The 18892-nt window shown below is 42.0% G+C and overlaps 1 protein-coding gene across 4 annotated transcripts; it reads right to left on the bottom strand.

Annotated features, from left to right (window-relative positions):
• Positions 1 to 815: 815 nt before the first annotated feature.
• bnc1 (basonuclin zinc finger protein 1) lies at positions 816 to 17584 on the bottom strand. 4 transcript variants are annotated; one of them, XM_067494316.1, is made up of 6 exons: positions 17229 to 17584; positions 8536 to 8571; positions 8320 to 8422; positions 7324 to 7559; positions 2826 to 4906; positions 816 to 1910 (listed from the first exon to the last, which is right to left on the bottom strand). In XM_067494316.1, exons 2-6 carry the CDS (start codon positions 8545 to 8547, stop codon positions 1127 to 1129), a joined length of 3216 nt encoding a protein of 1071 aa, XP_067350417.1. In that variant the 5' UTR covers positions 8548 to 8571; positions 17229 to 17584; the 3' UTR covers positions 816 to 1126. The 4 variants fall into 4 exon arrangements, with proteins under 4 accessions (XP_067350417.1, XP_067350409.1, XP_067350425.1 ...); XM_067494308.1 differs by lacking the exon at positions 8536 to 8571; XM_067494324.1 differs by lacking the exons at positions 8536 to 8571; positions 17229 to 17584 and adding an exon at positions 14610 to 15549.
• Between the last annotated feature and the right edge of the window lie 1308 nt (positions 17585 to 18892).

An 18892-nucleotide genomic window follows, 5' to 3' on the forward strand; every position in this document is an offset into this window, starting at 1 on the left:
GCATTTTTTTCAGTAATATTTCTCAGTGTTTGACTCATTCACAGTACATGGTTCTAGCCTCCAGACACAGCATATCTCCACTCAGTCAGGAGTTTACTGCAAAAACCACAAAGACAATGCAACTTCTACGTCTGGTCCCATGAGCAGATTTCTTTACAAAATGCCCCCAAATCATGATTTTTTTTTCCCCCTAACCCCAATCAGTCAAGTTTTTTTTTTTTCCTTTTTTTTTTTTTTTGGTGAATTAAATTTTATTTTACAAGAGAGCTGAGGCCTGAATACTGCTGTTAATACCAAAGTCGACAAGAGAAGTCTGGCCAGGCCCTTGAAATACTGCACACCCCTCACACAATGTGTAGGGTCTACTACACACACACACACACACTTTTGGACTAAAAAAATCTTTGGTCAACATTAGCAGTATGTAAGAACTTAAACAGTAAAGACAGATCATATTACACCATACAATAACTTACTGATCAAGCTCACAACACTATAGCTGTTCAACAAAGACTCTTTTTTAAGACCAGTGTCCAAACGAATGACAGGTGTAGAGGTTACTTCACAACTGCTTCACAGGGAAGATTTGGATATCAGACAACAGACATCAGACAACAAAAACACATGATACCATTTTATGATTCAACTCACAGAAAATTGAGTTCGTACTCATGAAATGTATGACGGCTAAACTGGGCTATAAGGCAACCCCATGTGAAGAATTGAGTTCTGTACTACAAAGATCCTGTTTCTCACTAGTGAAAATGAATTTACTGATTTGCTATGTTTCCGCTTTACTTATTTATTGATGTAAAAACACAAATGGGTGCTGAAAATGCTTTAGTGATGTTTGTCTTAAAGAAAAAGTCACTTCTTCTTGTAGGAGATTGCATTTTTCACAAGGAATGTGTAGTCGCATAGAAAAGGTCACATCACTTTTTTCCTCCTCTTTTTGTGTCAAAATATGACATTGGGATAGACTATAGAATGGAATTTAAAAAGTGCTAATTGGAGAGTTTTTAGGTGCCCATAAAGAAAACAACAACAACAACAACAACAACAACAACAACAACAACAACAAAAACACAACCACAATGAGGCAAATCAGTCATCTGAATTCAAATCCCTACTCCTGGTCCATTATGACACGTGAGCTAACCGCCAGGTTCCTGTGAAGGTTCGGGTTCTGGCTGTGCCTGTTTCTGCTTCTCACAGAGGAGAAGGACGTATCACAGCCAGGAACTTTACACTTGTGAAGCAGTCGCAGGTGGACAGTCTTGTAATGGGCTCTGAATGTGCCCTTGTTGCTGTAGACCTTTTGGCAGACATGGCAGGTTATTGGCGATCCCCCTCCACTACCCTGAAGCCCACCTTGTCCTCCCCCACAGCCTAGGGTCCTCTCCCCCCCAAGTGCCGACTCCTCCCCCACAGGCCTCCCCATACCAATCCCATCGCAGCTTTCATCACTGTCCTCCATTGGGAGCGCTTCCTCATCCTCTTCAATTCCTTCCCCTTCCTCGCTGCCGACTCCATCTGAGTCCCAGGAAGACTGAGCGCTGCTGCTGCCACGCGGTGGGGCAGAGGAGGTACTCAGGTCCAGAACTGCCCCATCCTCCCTACCCCCACCACCTTCTCCTCCTCCTCCTAATCTCTCCATCTCTCCTAATGGGGATGCCTCAGCACTGTCTTGTGCAGCACACGTTTTGCTCATAGGGAAGACCAGGCCCATTCGGTTATGTCCTCGGAATATGACGGAGGTCTGGCTAGTTGGATCTCGATGGTCTTGGCAGTAATCCAGACCAACAGAGTCTCTGTCTCTAGAGTGGGATGAGGATGGGTAGAGGGTGTTGGCCGGGCTGAATGAGTCTTTGGTTAGAAGCTTGTTGTGCAGATTCAAATTTGCACTGTGTCTGTAGATAAAAGCAAGATCTGCATTAAACTTCAATGTCTCATTCACAATATGATGAATGTCTTTCATCGACAGAACCACAAGCACATGCTCCTCTGACTGAGGCCTTGTCATCCCATAAAATGCCAAAACAAAGGGAACAAAGATTCTAATTTTTTAACTTATCTGAAGCTATATAAATATTCCAGAGTCATATCCAAATGCTAAATATTGATTTCTCTTTAAATACTGTAAAACTGTATGTATGTGGCAAAACTAACCACATAATCTCCAAAACTGATGCAGATGGTGGTTAAGCTTATACTATTGTTTATACAGACTTACACTGACTGCATATGCAATTGTAAATTCCTTTTTGGGTGGGTGCAGTGTATAGCTCACACAGGGTCTGCGCAGACCACCCAAGGAAACAGGGATGGGTATACCACACAAACACTGTGAAATAAAACTTATTTCAACTGAAAAATATGAGAGACTGCCTCTAAGGGCTGCCTCAAATTTTTCAGTCAAAAGATTTAATTAATTAATTTCACAAAAAAAGTAATATACAGTCAAAAATTCATATTTTACATTTAGCTTTAGGTTACCTTGATTGCATATTTCACATTGTGTATTTTCGTATTCAGTCTGATTTAAAATAATAGTTGTGATATTAATGAATAAACCAACCAACCAATGAGTAGTTGTTTGAACATATGTCCACTGTTTCCGTTCTAACCTAACTACAGCTACTGATACTCTTCCCTGCCAGCGCAGTTACTGTACATTTTGCTGAGGGAAGGCTGAGAATGACCTCTTGCATTAGTGAAATCCATCACCTGACTGCAACAATGCGAAAACTGCCTACTGAATGAGCCAAACAGTAATGTCTTAGAGCTGGATTACATCTCATCAGAAACAGTGAAATGCCTCTCACCTGTCTCGGCTCCTACGGGAGGGGAAGGCAGCATTGCAGCCATCCACCGTGCACATATGCATCTCCTTTAGGTGGACATTTTGGTAATGCATCTTGACGCTGTAGGGGTTCTTAAAGGTCTTACTGCAGATTTCACAGTGGTGTGGCATGTCACCATCAGGGTCAAGGTGAGACAACCCTGAGTGACCATAGGCATCTACACAGCCATCAGACCCCTCCCTGTCACAGTCTACGAGCTGGAGAGCACTCCCGTTACTCAGCCTGTGGACACTGTCATCCCATTTGTGCTCAGAAACCTTGTCAGCCGCATGCAGTGTCTTTGAATGCTCCCTGTCCACCTGTTCTCTATTGCCACTGGATTCTTGACAAAGTAGGTTGTTGTCACAGTTGTTCTCCATTAGTCTATTTTCCAAGGGGGAGGATGCGCAGGTGATTACCCCTGTTTCAGCTTGCTTTGGCCCATCATCTTTGTCCTGCCTCTCTGTTATTTCACTGTCTAAAGATTGGAACGACAGATGCTTGCCGGTGTTTCTTTCCTTCTCATCACCAAAGTAAGACCCTCTCAGCTCCCTGTCCTCTCCAACTTGTCTTGCACACATATACCCTTCTGCTTGGCTAACATCACAGTCTTCCTTCTCCCTGCTGTGTAAAGGAGCCTCATCCTCAGAGCTGCTCCCATTATCCATCTGCTCATCTCGCTCCACTGCCTCCTTCTCTATCTTTATTGGCATGCTTGACTTCCGTGACTTTTTCTTTGGTATAGCTTCTGTCATGCAGAGTTCAGGAGCTGTGATAGGTTTAATGGGCACAGAGGAGGACAACAGAGGAAGGGAGGGTAGCGTTCCTGGGGTGTTTGCAAGCTCTGCCGGAGTCACTAGACTGCGGTAGAAAGGCAGGACCGGCTGTACTGTTTTTAAGTTGGGAAAGAGGATTCCACTCTGGCCCATGCTGGGGAAGGAACTGCTGTGAAGCTTAGAGCCACTGTCCACATGGCTCACCATGTAGCTGGGCACTGACTTATGGCTTTCTGCAGAGCAAACGGGAATGGGGGTGCCATAATCAGGCCTCTTCTCTTGAGAGCTCTCATCAGCAGACATGCTGCCCCGCAAGTCTTTGTCACGGTTGTTGCGGTTCATGGGCATGTGTAGCCGTGGGTTGGGGTTGGCACTATGGCGATTTCGACTGCGCAGTGAACTGAACACCATATTGCAGCCTTCAATGGTACACTTGTGCTTAATTTTCAGGTGCACAGCATTGTAGTGGATTTTCAGTGTACCTTTGTCGTAAAATGTCTTCTCACAGGCATTGCAAAACACACGACCCTTCTTCAGAGAGCCTACTCCACCACCTGAAATGCCTCCACTGCTACTTCCGTTCCTGTCAAGGGGTCGTAGTTTTCCCTCGGGTGACATCTGTGTTACATCAGAGCTCATAGACGGGGTGCAAGGTGTGGATGGTCCATCTGAGTAGTTGTCGCTAGTGGAGAAGTCCTCTGCTTCTATCTTTGTAGAAGTGGACAGGCTGTCAACTGTCTTGTCTCCACTTCGGTCTAGATCTGCAGTGAAGGAGACAGAGCTGGAATTTAACAAACTGGACTCTGAAGGGTGTGGGCTTTCCTTCCCAAGGCCATCCCTTGCTTGATCATCTCGCCTCTGACTCTGCTCCATTGGCCCACGGCATGGCTGCTGGTGCTGAGGGTGCTGTGGGTGCTGGTGCTGCAGTGTCCCTGTTGGTGAGCCCAGAAATGGTGCAGGAACAGAGCCTAAGAGCTGGAATGGCAGCATGAAGGCCATGCTGTTGATAAAGTTCTCAAAATGATGCATGCTGTTGCCACTCAGTTTCTCAACTTTGGCTGTAGAAAGGTTGGCAGCAGTACGTGGAGTGTTGCGCTCAATGAAAGTGCGGATATCTGAGTTGGTTCGAGTGCTGGGAACCAATACTGCCTGACCCTCCTTGTCCTGCAGAGCCATTAGCTCCACTATGGACTTGGTCTCACCAAAACGCAGGAACTGCTGCAATGTGGCAATCTCCTCCTCGAACGTCATGATGGCCCATCGGTCCAGGACCTTTCCTGCTACATCCTACAGAAAGGACATGAAGAAGGGAACAGCAGCACAGTGAAGGTAGGGGGTGAGAGCAAGAATATGAAGTAGATTGAGAGGGAGAAAGAAAATGGAAAAAGAAAATGGAGAGTGAGCAATTTCATCATTAGAATTACAAGTGTCTATTGGGTTGCTCATACATATTCACAGAGCGAGTTAGATGACACCTCCAATAAAGCAGAGTGGCAGGGCCGCTAAATAAAGGAATCAGATGGAGTGTTAATATAAAGGGGCAGCATAGAACCCAGAGAACCCTCATTACACAGACACACGGTGTTGAATCTTGCAGGTCATTTCTCTTCATTTAAATCATTTGGATTTAGTGGCCCAGCATCAGCACAAGCAGATAGAGAACATGCACACACATTGTTGGGAGGACATGCACCCAAGCATTCCAACAGACATGGACACATATACACACATTCCCAAAGGCGTGTACAAACCACACACACACACAGACACACAACTAAGGCAGGGGTGAGCACAAGGCATCTCACATTGATCAAGCAGGTCCTCTCTCCCTTAGCCCAGCAGTAATCGCATGTGAGTTTGTGCATCTTTTTAAGTGAGGAGCAGCTTCATGCCGTAACCACGATTAATATTTAATCACAGAGCATTCATTGGGCGCCTGTCGAGGATTCTGACTCTACGTTTGCCATTAGATGAGCTAACATGAATTAAAGGCAGCCCAACTTGAATACTTGATGATGTACTAATCGAACTGAGAGCCCATGTTAACACAGTGCCTGCAACCCTGGTCTCTGCTGCCTTGGCTCTCGCTTCTGGAGCGAAATCTGGAGCAAAAGACCTAATATTTACAAATTTACACTGCAGAGTCTGGAGACAAGCAGATCATATCAGTACGGTACCCAGAGACTTCATGGCACTGGTCACTACATCACATCCCTACTCTCTTTTGTCCTCAGCCATGCTTTCATTTAGCCTCTTCTGATCTCTCACTCACTCATTTGTAGGGGCTCATGTTGGCCTCTAGGCTTTTTTTAAAAGCATTCCCACACTAAAATTCAATAACACTAAATTCTAGATTAGAATTGTATTTATTCTTTCAGGAATAGTTAAGCATTGTGGGAGGTAGTTTGCTTTCTTTATTAGATTCTGATGACAAGACTGATATCAGTTTTATGTCTGTGTGCTGGATACACTGCTAAAATTAGACAGTATTACAGGATGTTCAAGCATAAAGGTTCAAAACGTTGGGCCAATGATTACTGCACATGCTATTCATCAAGCATGAGACAAATTCAAAAAGCATCCAGCTACACTACAGGGAATGTTATAAAGCCTCAACTTGGCAACTATCCTCTGACGTAGTGCGAGCTACAGCCTGGTGAGAGGCAGTCATGGTCATCAGAATTCCAGCAGAAACTGAAGCGGAGTTGTTTACTGCTTCACTGTACGTGAAGTTTTTTCCAGTTTTAAAATAATTGATAAAAGCTTGTTGCCGAGCTTTGCCAATTCTATATGACGTGTCTTTATTGAGTTACATAACATAAAAACATAAATGAATGTGAAAACAAGTCATGACCATTGTTAGGATGACTGAGTCGCCCACAGAGGTCAGATACTCTGCATAAGTTTATCTTAGCTTTAAGAAGGCAGATGGTGATCTATGGCCCACTGTGATGAGTCTGCACAGTTTTTGGTTTTTCATGGTTAACAAGTTCCAGCACATAATTTTGTTTTTGTGTATTACAAATTTAAAAAAATTGGCTAGAACCTTTTCTTTCAGTCTGTATGATAAGCTAGAGACCTGTTTCAAGTGCAGGAACTTCTTCAAGGGACCAGGAACCTTTTGAGGAACTTAGTTCCTCTACCTGCAATTTGAGCAGAGAAACACTAATTTAAAGTAAGTGTAGTTCCAAGTGGTAGTTCTACCCTTCCTACCAAGTCCCTGGTTAAAGGGTAATACTTTATAAAGATCAAGGACCTCACCGGGTGGGACAGCGAAGAAGTTTACACACCCAGTATTTTTAAAAACTCATTTAGCATATAAAAATCAACCAACCAGGCAGTTTCCCGTTGAAACACACATCAGACCAAATAATACCTTCCACATTTGCATGTCTGCTATGCTGTCAGGGAATCTTCTCACCCATGCACCAGGAAGGTAAACTACATGCTTTTTTTCATATGTTTAAGGTTTGTACTGTTATTTTCTACACTACAACTTTTTTAATGCTGTTCAGGCAAACACAAACAGAGAGGTTCCCCTTTTTTCTGTCCCTACTGTCTTGAGGTACCGTCTTGGTTTGTAGCGTGCAGGTGTGGAATGTGTCCATGTACATATCCCCAATTGTGGTGAGAATAGAAGCAAGTGCCCCTCTGTAGTCCTAAACACAAACACACACACACAAAGAACCACACCCACTGCTCACCTGAAGCACATATCCCCGTATGTAGTCCTGCAGTGTCCAGTCAAGTGCGTTGAGGATCTGGATGACCTCGTCCTGCTTGAGGACTGAGAAAAGCCGGTCCAAGAGGATCTTGAGGCGGATGGGAATGGCTTGGGTGCCATACAGCATCAGGCTGCATATATCAAACACCACATTGGAGTGCACGATCTCCACCTGGCTGCTCTGATACATGTGGTGCACCTTCAGCTTACTCAGGGCTGGAAAACACACACACACACACACACACACACATACACACACACACACACATTTGACTGGATTAGATTATCTGAACCTATACTGGTGCCTGCTGACATAAAGCAGAGAAGGAGTGAAGATAAGACTCTGAACGTATATCTGTAACATGTTTTTACTGTATGTAATTTACACATCTAAATAAATGTGTAGAAATCTAGGTGTGTACATTAAATAATTATATAAAAGCTAATCTGAAAAGTTAGTCATGTGATTTATACTAAATATATAATACAATATTGTGATACTTTGAGCAACAATTTTTTGTCCTTTCGGCTTATCCGTGAGTTCAGGGTCACCACAGCGGATCATTGTCCGCATGATGATTTGGCACAGTGTTTACAACGTGTGCAATAATTATAAGAAATTTAAAATGTCAGCACTGGATTCACTTGTAACTGGCCTTAGTTGAATAATCATAATCATCATAATAACAATCATGCTCTCTACTGAAAGAATAAAAAGAAAAAACTAAAAACACACAATAATACATGGAATAGAATTTTAAACTTCAGATTTTAAAGTCAAGACATGAATCTTAATTGTGATTTGCTCAACAACATGGTCCCAGGTCCTGTGTCCTGATTATCTGGTACCATATTTATAGATTATCCTTGAATTAAATCTTTTCTATATCCTACTAACTAATAAATTCCCCCATCTTCGCCCTCAGCAGTCAAAACTTGGACATAAACCATTTGAAATTTTGCTGTGAGTTCCTACCGTGTGCTACCCAGCCATGCTTGCAGTTTTCACACTGCCTCCTCTTCAGCTTCCCAGGCTTGAAGCTGTCACAGTTACAGTTCACCAAAGTGCAGCAGATAGCCTGTTTAAGACAAAGTATACATAGAATGTTAAAATAGATATATTTCAAATGATTATTATCATTATTATTATTATTAACATTCAAGAAAATTTATTTCTGTTTTTACAACTCACTATATGCTGCATTCAAAACTGCTCCTTTCATGTTTCCTTAAATAAAATCACACATCACAATCTCACATCAGTCAAAGCAAGTATATATTCAGTATTTTCTTGTTTTAACAGTTTTATAAAACTAGCAGCTGCAAATAGTGACTGAATTATTCCAACTGAAGACACTATCTTCTTTTTAACGGCTTCGATTTTATAAAAATGCTGTACGACTTATATCATTATGTTCACATTTAACTTATTTTTGAGAACGGTAAGATGTTCAGGAGAATTTGAGCCCTTAGTGTAAAAGGTTTCATTTGAGCAGAGCACATTTCTAAATTCCTGACATCAAAGATTTGACATTATTAATTTTCAGCCCTTTTTATATTTTATATAAATTTCAAGGTTTGAAATTTTAAGAAGCGACATTTCTGTGCATCCAGGAAAGCAACATAGTAGCTCTAATAGAAAATGTTGTCTCTCTTTTAATCCTTCTGACACTGAAAAAATGTATGTGTGTGTGTTTGTAATGCTGCTTATCTTACACAGCTACATGAAAAATGTACAACCGTCAAGTTGCCCACAGAAAATAAAAGAAAGAGCATGATTGCCTTAAGTAATTTTTCTCTCCCTCTGTGAATCACTCACTGCCTGCTTTACCCTATGAGAGAAACAATAGCACAGGTGTGTGTGTGTGTGTGTCAGTACAGAGCTGGAGGGTGGGTACTCAGTACAGTAACGACAAATCTCATTCACACCTGACCCACAACTACGATCTCAATCAAACAATGCCTGAGGACACACACACACACACACACACGCATCAGCACTGTGTCAGTTAGCAGATTTGCAAATGGGCTATGATCTTGTAAGAATAAACATGCAGAAAAAAACTGAAACGCTGTGCAAGTTGACCGACACAGAGAAGACTACGACTGAAAAGTGAATGGCAGTAATGAGTCAAGTTTCCTGGGCCTAGCTGCTGACTTGGCAGCGGCCCTGCAGAGAGGACTTCATGCACTAAAAATGACTTCTGCTTCTTATCTTTGCCCTGGACAAAAAAAAAAAAAAAAAAATCATTTACACACCAGGAACTGAAGGGAAAACATCATCAGATTTATGATCAAAGCCAGTGTTGTTAGAGCTACATGCTGAAAATCTTGGAGTGGCTGTGCTACGCCACCTCTCTCCCTCTGCATCTATAATGCATGATCAGTGGGGGTTTAGTATACATGAGCAGCATGCTTAGCTCCTCGCTGGAGCGCAGTCCCTCTCCATGGGTGAAGAAGGAGGAAAAGTGTGAGTGGGTGGGTTGGTAGGGGGCCTCCTCTACCTCCTCCTCCTCATTTAGTCAGGCACTTAGTTGTGTGCTCCAGGCTGAGCTTGTCCTTGAGATCTGGTATCATATAATTTCACCTCACAATAACCTCTCATCATTAGGATGGATAAACTGACCTGAAATGAAGGTGGCAGCAGCTAGCTGGCCTTGGAAAACAGCGTGATAGCTCCGGCCTTCAGTCCCATGACATCCGTTAGCTTTGCTTTCCTCTATCGCCTCTCTTTGACGGCTTTTATATCTGGACAGCCAGCTCAGCCTCCTCCGGATGGTGGTGAGGTGTAAAAACCCCTTTGCTCATCGCTCAGCGACATAATCCCATCATTACAGAGCATCAAGAACCAACACAGCCCAATTAGGCTAATCCCACCCAGTCACTGTGGGTGCACACACACACACCTCCTGCGGCTGTTCCCACTAATATACATCTCAATCAGGTGCCTCTGCTCCCTCGCCAGTCCGTGGCACACACACACACACACGCGCACACACACACATTCCAATACACAGTGTGCTTGTAGTCATTTATCTTAATTAGTAATTCAATTCATTAGTTCCTGAAGTAGAAGGAGAAGTGCGGGGCAGGTTGGCACCACAATGCCTGTTGGGGACTGAGTTATCCCCGCTCCTCTCCATCTTTCCCTTTTCTGTTGTCACAACAAAGCGATGGTTGTTCTGATGAATCAGTCGACTTGATGACAAGAAGACTTATTGCACAAAATGAAGTGACTGGGTCAGTGTGTTTGAAGGCAAAGCTGTCACAGTGTCATTTTCTTTAATCATGAATACCAGCAGAGCTGTACAGCACGCCGCACCCAGGAAAATACTTTTAATAACTATAGTAAGCACAGGTACATCACATGAACCAAACTGGGCCAATAACAAAGAAATCTCTGTCTTGCTTGAACGTGCATTTTGTGGTAATTATTTAAGCTACAGTATGAAACTTTTAAAAAAATCTTTTAACAGAAATATGCTCAATAGCTTAGTTTACTGTGGCGTTGGGGTTGTTGACACTTCCTGTAAATTCAGACTCACAGAATAGCACTGGCAGCAGTACAGAGATATTCATCTCTAATGATGTTTGAGAGAATGTCAATCTGAGAATTTTAATCATTTCTACTTGATTTGTAAGTTTTGCTTTCTGTCCCCCAAGGTACGATCTACACTTATGGACCCCCCACGACTAATTATTAGACCTCAAGGTAACTATGTGCACATTCTGATGGCCGAACAGGTACAAATATGTCCCATTTATTGAGTTGTTTTTAAAGTAGACTAGTAGTAGAAAATTTGCTGTTACAATTATCAAGTTAATAACATAGTTATCATTGACTAAGTTAAATGAAAAGAATGGGATATATGTATAACTAGCAAGTTGCTAAATAAGTACTAAATGGTAAATGTTCTGCACTTATATAGCACTTTTCTACCTATTGGCACTCAAAGCGCTTTACAATGCTTCTTATTCACCCATTCACACTCACAATCACACTCACACACTGATGGGGGAGCTGCTATGCAGCTGGCCAACACTCACCGGGAGCAACTAAGTTGGGGTTCAGAGTCTTGCTCAAGGACACTTCGTGACCGGAGGAGCCGGGGATTTAACCAACAACTGCGAGATTGGTGGACAACCGCTCTACCTTCCTGCGCCACAGTCGCCCTACAGTTATTAACAGAAGGGTGTATCCAATATGAAGGGTACAAAGGTGGTCCGCTAGAGGGTACAGCCCCACCGACAAGCCGTAAAGTACAATCTTGTTTCTTCTTTGAAAGTGTAATTTACATATTGTTTTACATATTTAAATCTGTTAGTTTATTCCGGGCCTTAAAATCTGACTGAGCAAACTCAAGACTAAAATAGGAGTTGGAGAAAGGGGAGGAGTGGAGGTTACATGCTGTTGAATCCAGTAAAACATAAACATGAAAACTGGCTGTGTCCTCCTGATATAAATCAAACTAGCTTTGGTTTCCTTATGGAAGCAGCAGTCAGCATCAGACCTTTTCTCTCCTTTTTTAAATGTGTCACATATTCAGTCACACACACCTAGACATCAGGCTGTGTAGGAAAGGTGGACGGAAGCTGCAAACGGAGGTTAAAGACAGTGATGGTGAGGGTTAAGAAAAGACAAAAGTGAGAGGTGAAGAGACGGAAGCGATGACGTAACAACAGCTATGATGACGCAGTCCTGAGTAATAACACACACTGAGATGCCTCTGCACACAGAACACACACACACACCGCAATAAAAACAAGATACACCAGGGAGGTTTGTATTGGAAGTGAAGGTTAACTCGTGAGCATTATTTTTGCAGTAAATTTAACTATTAAAAAGACTGACACTTTTATTAGAATCATTAAAACTCCAAACTCAGCTACTTCATGACGTGATCGGAGTCCATTCTATTCTACAGTCAAGAAGATGCTAAAAGTTTGAATCTATGCAGTTTTAGATGTAGAACATTTGGATGTAGTGATAAAAAAATCCACAGCATGCATTCAAAGCAGAAGTTGAAAAAAAGACAGGAAAAAACAGCATGTTCTTTCTGTTGGAACATTATCTCTATCCCACTGCTGAGCTATAACACACAAGACACACACACACACACACAGAAGAAATTTTAAAAAGTTTCCTCTGCTCTTAAAATAAAATCTTGCCGTGTCTCCTAAACGGCCATGCCGCTTTATAGCCTGAGCAGCAGTGAACAGCTGCTTCAACACAGACAGTTTGGGGATGTACGGGGACTTTAGGCCTAATGCGGTGGAAAACTAATCAATTAGCAGCAGCCCGGCACTAACAGACACTCAATGGGGAAACAAGCAGGGCTGGTGCCAAAGAGTGAATAACAACAGGGCTATCAGCAGCTCTGAGGAAGAGAGAGAGAGGCAGAGACTGACGGTCCAGTGAGAGGGGATCAGGTTTTACTATCAGCCATTAATCAGTTAACAAGACAATTATGGCATAGGGGAAATAAAGGAAGTGAGAGTTTTCCTGACAGGAAATATAAACCATCACTGAACTGCAGACACAGTCATTTTACACTTTACTCTTTTTACACATGAAACACATTTCGGTAACTAGAAATGACTTAATATTTGGGTTATTGCCATCGTTTTCTTTCTCTTGAGGATTTTAGCAGATAATAATTGCCCCTGATTATGGGGTTAGTTTGTCAGAGATGTCACTTTCCTAAATGTACGTGAAACTTGTAGATACCGATTTTAATTAAGGTAACACATGATGTAATTAATTAATTTATGGGCAACCAATAGATAATTTACAGAAATACAAAGTGTCAATAAATCATTAGACATCAAGTAAAAGTCTTTTGAATGTTATGTTTGTCTGGTTCTTCTCATGACAAGCTGTGGAAATGGTTTACTGCTGACTGAATTTATTTTTTTAAAGGTTATTAACTATGAGGAAAACCGTTTGTTTTTTAAACCCTTACAAAAAAGGGGGCTTTATTATGAGGTTATTAAAAGCTGCACCAAATCCCCTATTATCCCTTATTGATAATAATAAGAAGAATAAGAAGGAATGAATGAAATTTAAAAAAATTTAATTTTTAGCTTCTCAAATGTTGTTTGTTGTTCTGTTTTTCTCTATGTTTGAGAAGCTTTGACGGACACTATATTTTCTGGCTTAAAACATTTTAAAATGATTTATTTAGATTTGCAGGAAACAGACAAAGACATGGAAATTACATATAGAAACTACAAATGACACATTACAGGTTACACCATGAAAATGTTGCTTTTTCGTTTGTATAAATCAATTTCATGTATTTTTCAGGGGAAAACTAGTGAAAAAAAACATCTTATAGAGTTTAGTATATATAACTGCAGCACAATGAAAAGAGGCTCACACACTGATACACGTGCAAGCTAGAAAAGAATGAAGATTTTATCCCAGCTCTAAACCAGAACAAAATGCTCTAAACCACTCAGGAATTCAGTGGGAGAACAGAGTTTCTGGTCCCACTGACAGACTGACCAATAAATGCACCACAGCAGCACAACTTGCAACTGCTACACCTGGTTCCCCACTGCAGATCACAATGTGTGTGTGTGTGTGTGTGTGTGTGTGTGCGCGCGCGTCTGCGTGTGACGGAGTCTTATGAATAAATCACACTTCGGACGGAGTTATGTGTGTGTGAGAGACAAAGTAGTAAAATGTTAATTGATGACAAGTGTTAGTCAAAGTGAGGTTTGGCTACACGAGCTGCTCAGCAGGCGACATGATCCTTTCTCAGCTCATGATTTAATGTCACTCCAGGAGGAGAGAGGAAGCACTTTAACACACAGCTTCAAATGAAACCAATTTTTTTTTAAATAATAATAAAAAAAACCCACAAATTTGTAATGTTTTCTATAACCAATGCATCAAGTTTTCTACATAAACCCTAAATCACACAACAATCCAGCCTGTGCTTACTTCACAGCTTCCTTTAAAGTCAACTGCACATCAGTAGCAGCTTTTAGAATTCAATTAAAAGAATAAAACCATGACTGTTCCTTTAAAAGAGCATTGGACCTGAAAAAAGAGAAGGTAAACCCAGGAAAAGCCTGGGCGAGTGCAAGTAGTGACAGGCTGTGTTTGAGCCTATTAAGAGTCCATACAGCCCAAAGACAGCGTGAAAAACTCATTATTTTAAACTCATCCAGCAGTCAATCACAAGCACACACGCACACACACATAAACTCAGCGCAGGATCCAACACTACAGCACACAAATAAGTAGCAGATTTTTACCTGGACATCCATGAGAAAACTGTTCTTCTTTAAGAAGAAAGAAAAATCTTAAAAGACAAAGGGAAAAGATCTTAGGGTGGAGAGAGAGGGAGCCGAGCCAAAGTTTGGTTGGCTTCCCAGTGTGTGTGTGTGTGTGTGTGTGTGTCTCCCCGTTAGGAACTCGGAGGGAGTGTTTGGCTCAGAGAGTGAGTAAATGAGGGGAACATGTTAGTACACTGAGTCTGAGCGAGTTTAGCTCCCAGCTACGCTCTGATTAAAATCAGATCTCCCTCTCTCCTCCTCGCCTGCCTCTTGACAATCTTGTCACATCTGGCTGACAAATCCTCACAAGCCTTTTGGTGGCAGCGCAGAGCAACGGGTGTGTATGTGTCTGTGTGTAGTTTGGGCATGTTAAGGGGGTAGGTTTGGGCCTGGAAGGGCGGATCACATCTCAAGTAGATGCTGAATGGGGTAAAAGGCTGTAGCACACACATGCACACACAGAACAAAGATCATCTCTGGATGGACCATCATGAATCTAATGGAGCTGACAAGATTGGCAGGATACACACACACACAGACACACTGTCCATAAACACACAGAAAGAGCAGGGGCCCTCACTCTCAATCGTCTGTTTAGGTTAGTGTGTGTGTGTGGGGGTGTGTGTGTGTAAGAGTGAGAGAGAGAGTGTGTGTGATGTGCCCTGGGGCCCTGTAGCACTACAGAAGAACAGAGAGACACCCACAGAAAGAGATGAAGGTAGAAAGAGAGATAAAAAAGATGGAGTGAGTGAGATAGCAGCAGAAATAAAGAGATAGGACATGAGTGTGTTAAAGGAAAGTCACAGAAGGGCCATTTTGTGGATACACACACACACCACACACACACACACAAATACATCTAAATTACTTTCATGGATTGCTTCAGTAATGGCCTCTCACTCATTTGAAGATTGAAACGACAACTTGTTAGAGGAAAACACACACACACACACACACACACACACACACACACGGCAAACTGATGGCAGAGCTTCATCACAATTTAACAAATGCAAAAAAAAATTTTTAATATTCTTCTAATATTATAACAGCATATAATAACAAGATTCCCTCTGATCTCTGAGTTCTATTAGTGCATATTCATCTGTTTTACATACTGATAAAATATAGTAATAATAACTTAAGACATATCTGTGTCTTTTTGGCATTTTTAAATTACTAGCACTTGATTATATGAAAGTTGATCAATGACATCACAAACAGTGGAAGTGTCTTTACATTTATACATTTACAAAATAATAAGCAATTATAATGAGCTTTTTCAGTTAGCTTAAACATTTTTTAGCAATGTTTTTATTTCAGAAGAATGAAAAACTAAACAGGATTAAGAATCATTTTTTCAGTTAAATTTTATTCCATCTCATATTGTTGTGGAAGTTCAGCTCCAGCTGTTTGCATTCTCCGCTATGTTGTGACACACACACACACACACACACACACACACACACACCTAACATTGAACAAACGGTTTCTCCTGCAACTGTTTAGCACTGTTTACACACATTAGCACAAACTGTACACACAGAGGCACGAGGAGTGTGTTTTGCTACCGACACCATCACCACCACACAGAAATGTCAGCTAATTGTTACATTATGGCTGCAACAAAACATTAGGCCGCTCTTAAATTACATTCCAATAGGCTGTGGCCAGCGGCCAGACTGCTTTGCTTCTCCAAGTCCAGACAGACAGGTGGAGGGAGAACAGGCCCAGGTATGAACAAGGTGCTTGGTCTCCCTCCTTGCAATGGAGTAAATTACATCTTTTGTCTTAAGAAAAATGGTGGAAGTGATGATCAGATACAATATAATAATGAAAAACACAGAGAAAAGAGAACGGAGCAGAAGAGAACAAATCACATGCCACACAGTAGGAAGCCTGACTTGGCTGTGGTAAAGTTACTGCTAATGTTTATTGGGAGTTGTCTCTGGATTCTTGGAAGGCATGTAAGGACAATGTGTGTCCACACTGACTGGGGAAAAAGACCAAGCTCTGGTTTTGACTTCTTCATTCATGCACAGGAAGATTTAAAGTGACTTAAAGTTGGAGAGATATTTTGTAAAGTTTTGAAAACTTTCTAAACCTTCACTTTCAAAAATTGTCACTTCTTTAAAAACCTGATTCTGACATTTTTTCATCACATCATATAGAAATATAAATAGGCTAAATGTAATTTGGCCAATAGTACTAAGTTTCATACAGCCGGTCATATTCAGGAAGCATTTTCCATTGGCTTCTTTTACTAAATGAATAAAAGTGATTTTAAATAAATAAATAAAAGTAGAAATAAAACATATACAGTGATACCCAGCTTTTACTTTAACAACTTGTTACAACAAATCCTAAAGAAACCACAGATAAGTCAAACACTGCTGTAAAGTCTGGGTGTCGTTTTGTCACAAAACATTAAATCGATGTTTCTCCTGATAACAATGAAACTCGTCCCGCCTGTCACTCTGAACTCTATGAAATCTCTGCAGTTTGTCTTTGCGAAACACAATGAAATGATGTGTGCAGGCAGTGTGTGTGTGTGTTTGTGTGTGAGAGAGAAGAGCAGCGAAAAGCTGTCCCTCTTACCTCAGCCATTGTCATTTAGTCGGATGTTTCCAGGGAAACCGTGGAGTTTGCCATTCCCCGCGAGTCCCACAAAACAACTGTCCTGTCCACACAAGTACTAACGCAAAAGAGCCATCACACCCAGGCAGCGTCTCCTTCAACAGCAGACACACATGTTCTCTGCTCCTCTCTCTCTCTCTCTCTCTCTCACACACACACAGTGAGCAGCGAACACTCACTCCACAAAAGAGAGAAGAAGTCACTGTGCTTTTACTCTCGATGCACAGATGCACACACACACACACACACACACATCTGCTTTCTTCCTTCTAATGTTGCTGTGGACTGGCTCTAAACTACTCAAGATGTTCAGTGCATGTGTGTGTGCATGTGTGTGTGTTGAAACTGGGCACAGGGGATTGGAATGAGATCCTCCCACTCGGCATTCTCACCTCAGGAGCTGCCTGCTCTCTCCCTAGCCAGCACGCACACACACACGCACACACGTCTACCCCCTCAGAGTCACAGGGCAGTCCCCTCACAGCTGGCTGGAAGAGGGCATGACACTCATCTTTCACAGAGATTTGATCAAAAGGAATCACAAAGGCTGGAGGCTCTTCTAATGCAGTCAGGGGAGGCTCTCCCTCTCTGCCTGCTCCATCTGAGTAATACCCTAAATCAACGCTGCCCCTCTCAGCGCACACAGCCTGGTGTGTGTGTCTGGATTCACCTTAACACAGCCCCGTGAACAGCCTCTGTAACAAGTTACGCCTTTCGCCGTCAGGAATGTGTCAGTGTCTGGATTGAGTGGAAGAAGGGGACTTCACACATGACAAAAAGTAAATCCGCATTCTCTTTGGGAACATATACACCGGTCAGGTATCAAACCTTGACGCAGCCCAGCGTGCTCACGGAACTGACCATTAAAACTGGGGTCGAGTGTCTCCTCAGATCCTGTTTGGCTCTATTTCAGCAGAAAGCAACATTTGAGAAATGTAGCATCTTTTGATTTTGAAGGTAAACGTGTTCCTTCATCTTGAAGCATGGAACTGAAAATGGACTTTAAACAACTCTGCAATCACACCAGCACTTAACAGAAAAAATGGCACATGTACAGTACAGTCAAACAGCTAAATACACTAGTGAAGAATTTCACACTGATTACTCGTTTTAAATTGATATTAATGAAAAAATGGATAAACACAAAGGAAGTTATGTCAAGATATAGGATGAAGGGAAGAGAGTATTAAATATAATACTGCATATCCTTCAAATGTGTGATTTCTCGTTGGGCAGGTACTTCCAGGCATCAGTAAGTTTAGAAGTAGCATTTTCATCCATTTCCCCTCACTCTTCGGTTTTGTATCCCATTCCTTTCCCCTTCCCTCCTCTCTGTGGCAGAGGGGAAGATCTCCTGATTTTAGCCATTAGAGGCATCTGGTAATCCACAAATTGCTCAGCAAGTTTAAACAGGTACACCTAGCTCTACCTGTGGCAGCTTGGGAGGGAGGGGGTCACCAGGTGGAGACACACATTAAAGGTTCAGTGAACAGAAAGTGTTTTTCAAAAAGAGAAATTGATGGGCTCTATTTACTGCACCGGATTCCCATCATACTGAATAGCACTTTTTTTTTTTGCTTCTACACACTGAAGCGGTGGAGGTTCGGTGCCTTGCTCAAAGGTAA

Source organism: Channa argus, chromosome 2 (assembly GCF_033026475.1).
Source record: "Channa argus isolate prfri chromosome 2, Channa argus male v1.0, whole genome shotgun sequence".
NCBI lineage: Eukaryota > Metazoa > Chordata > Actinopteri > Anabantiformes > Channidae > Channa > Channa argus.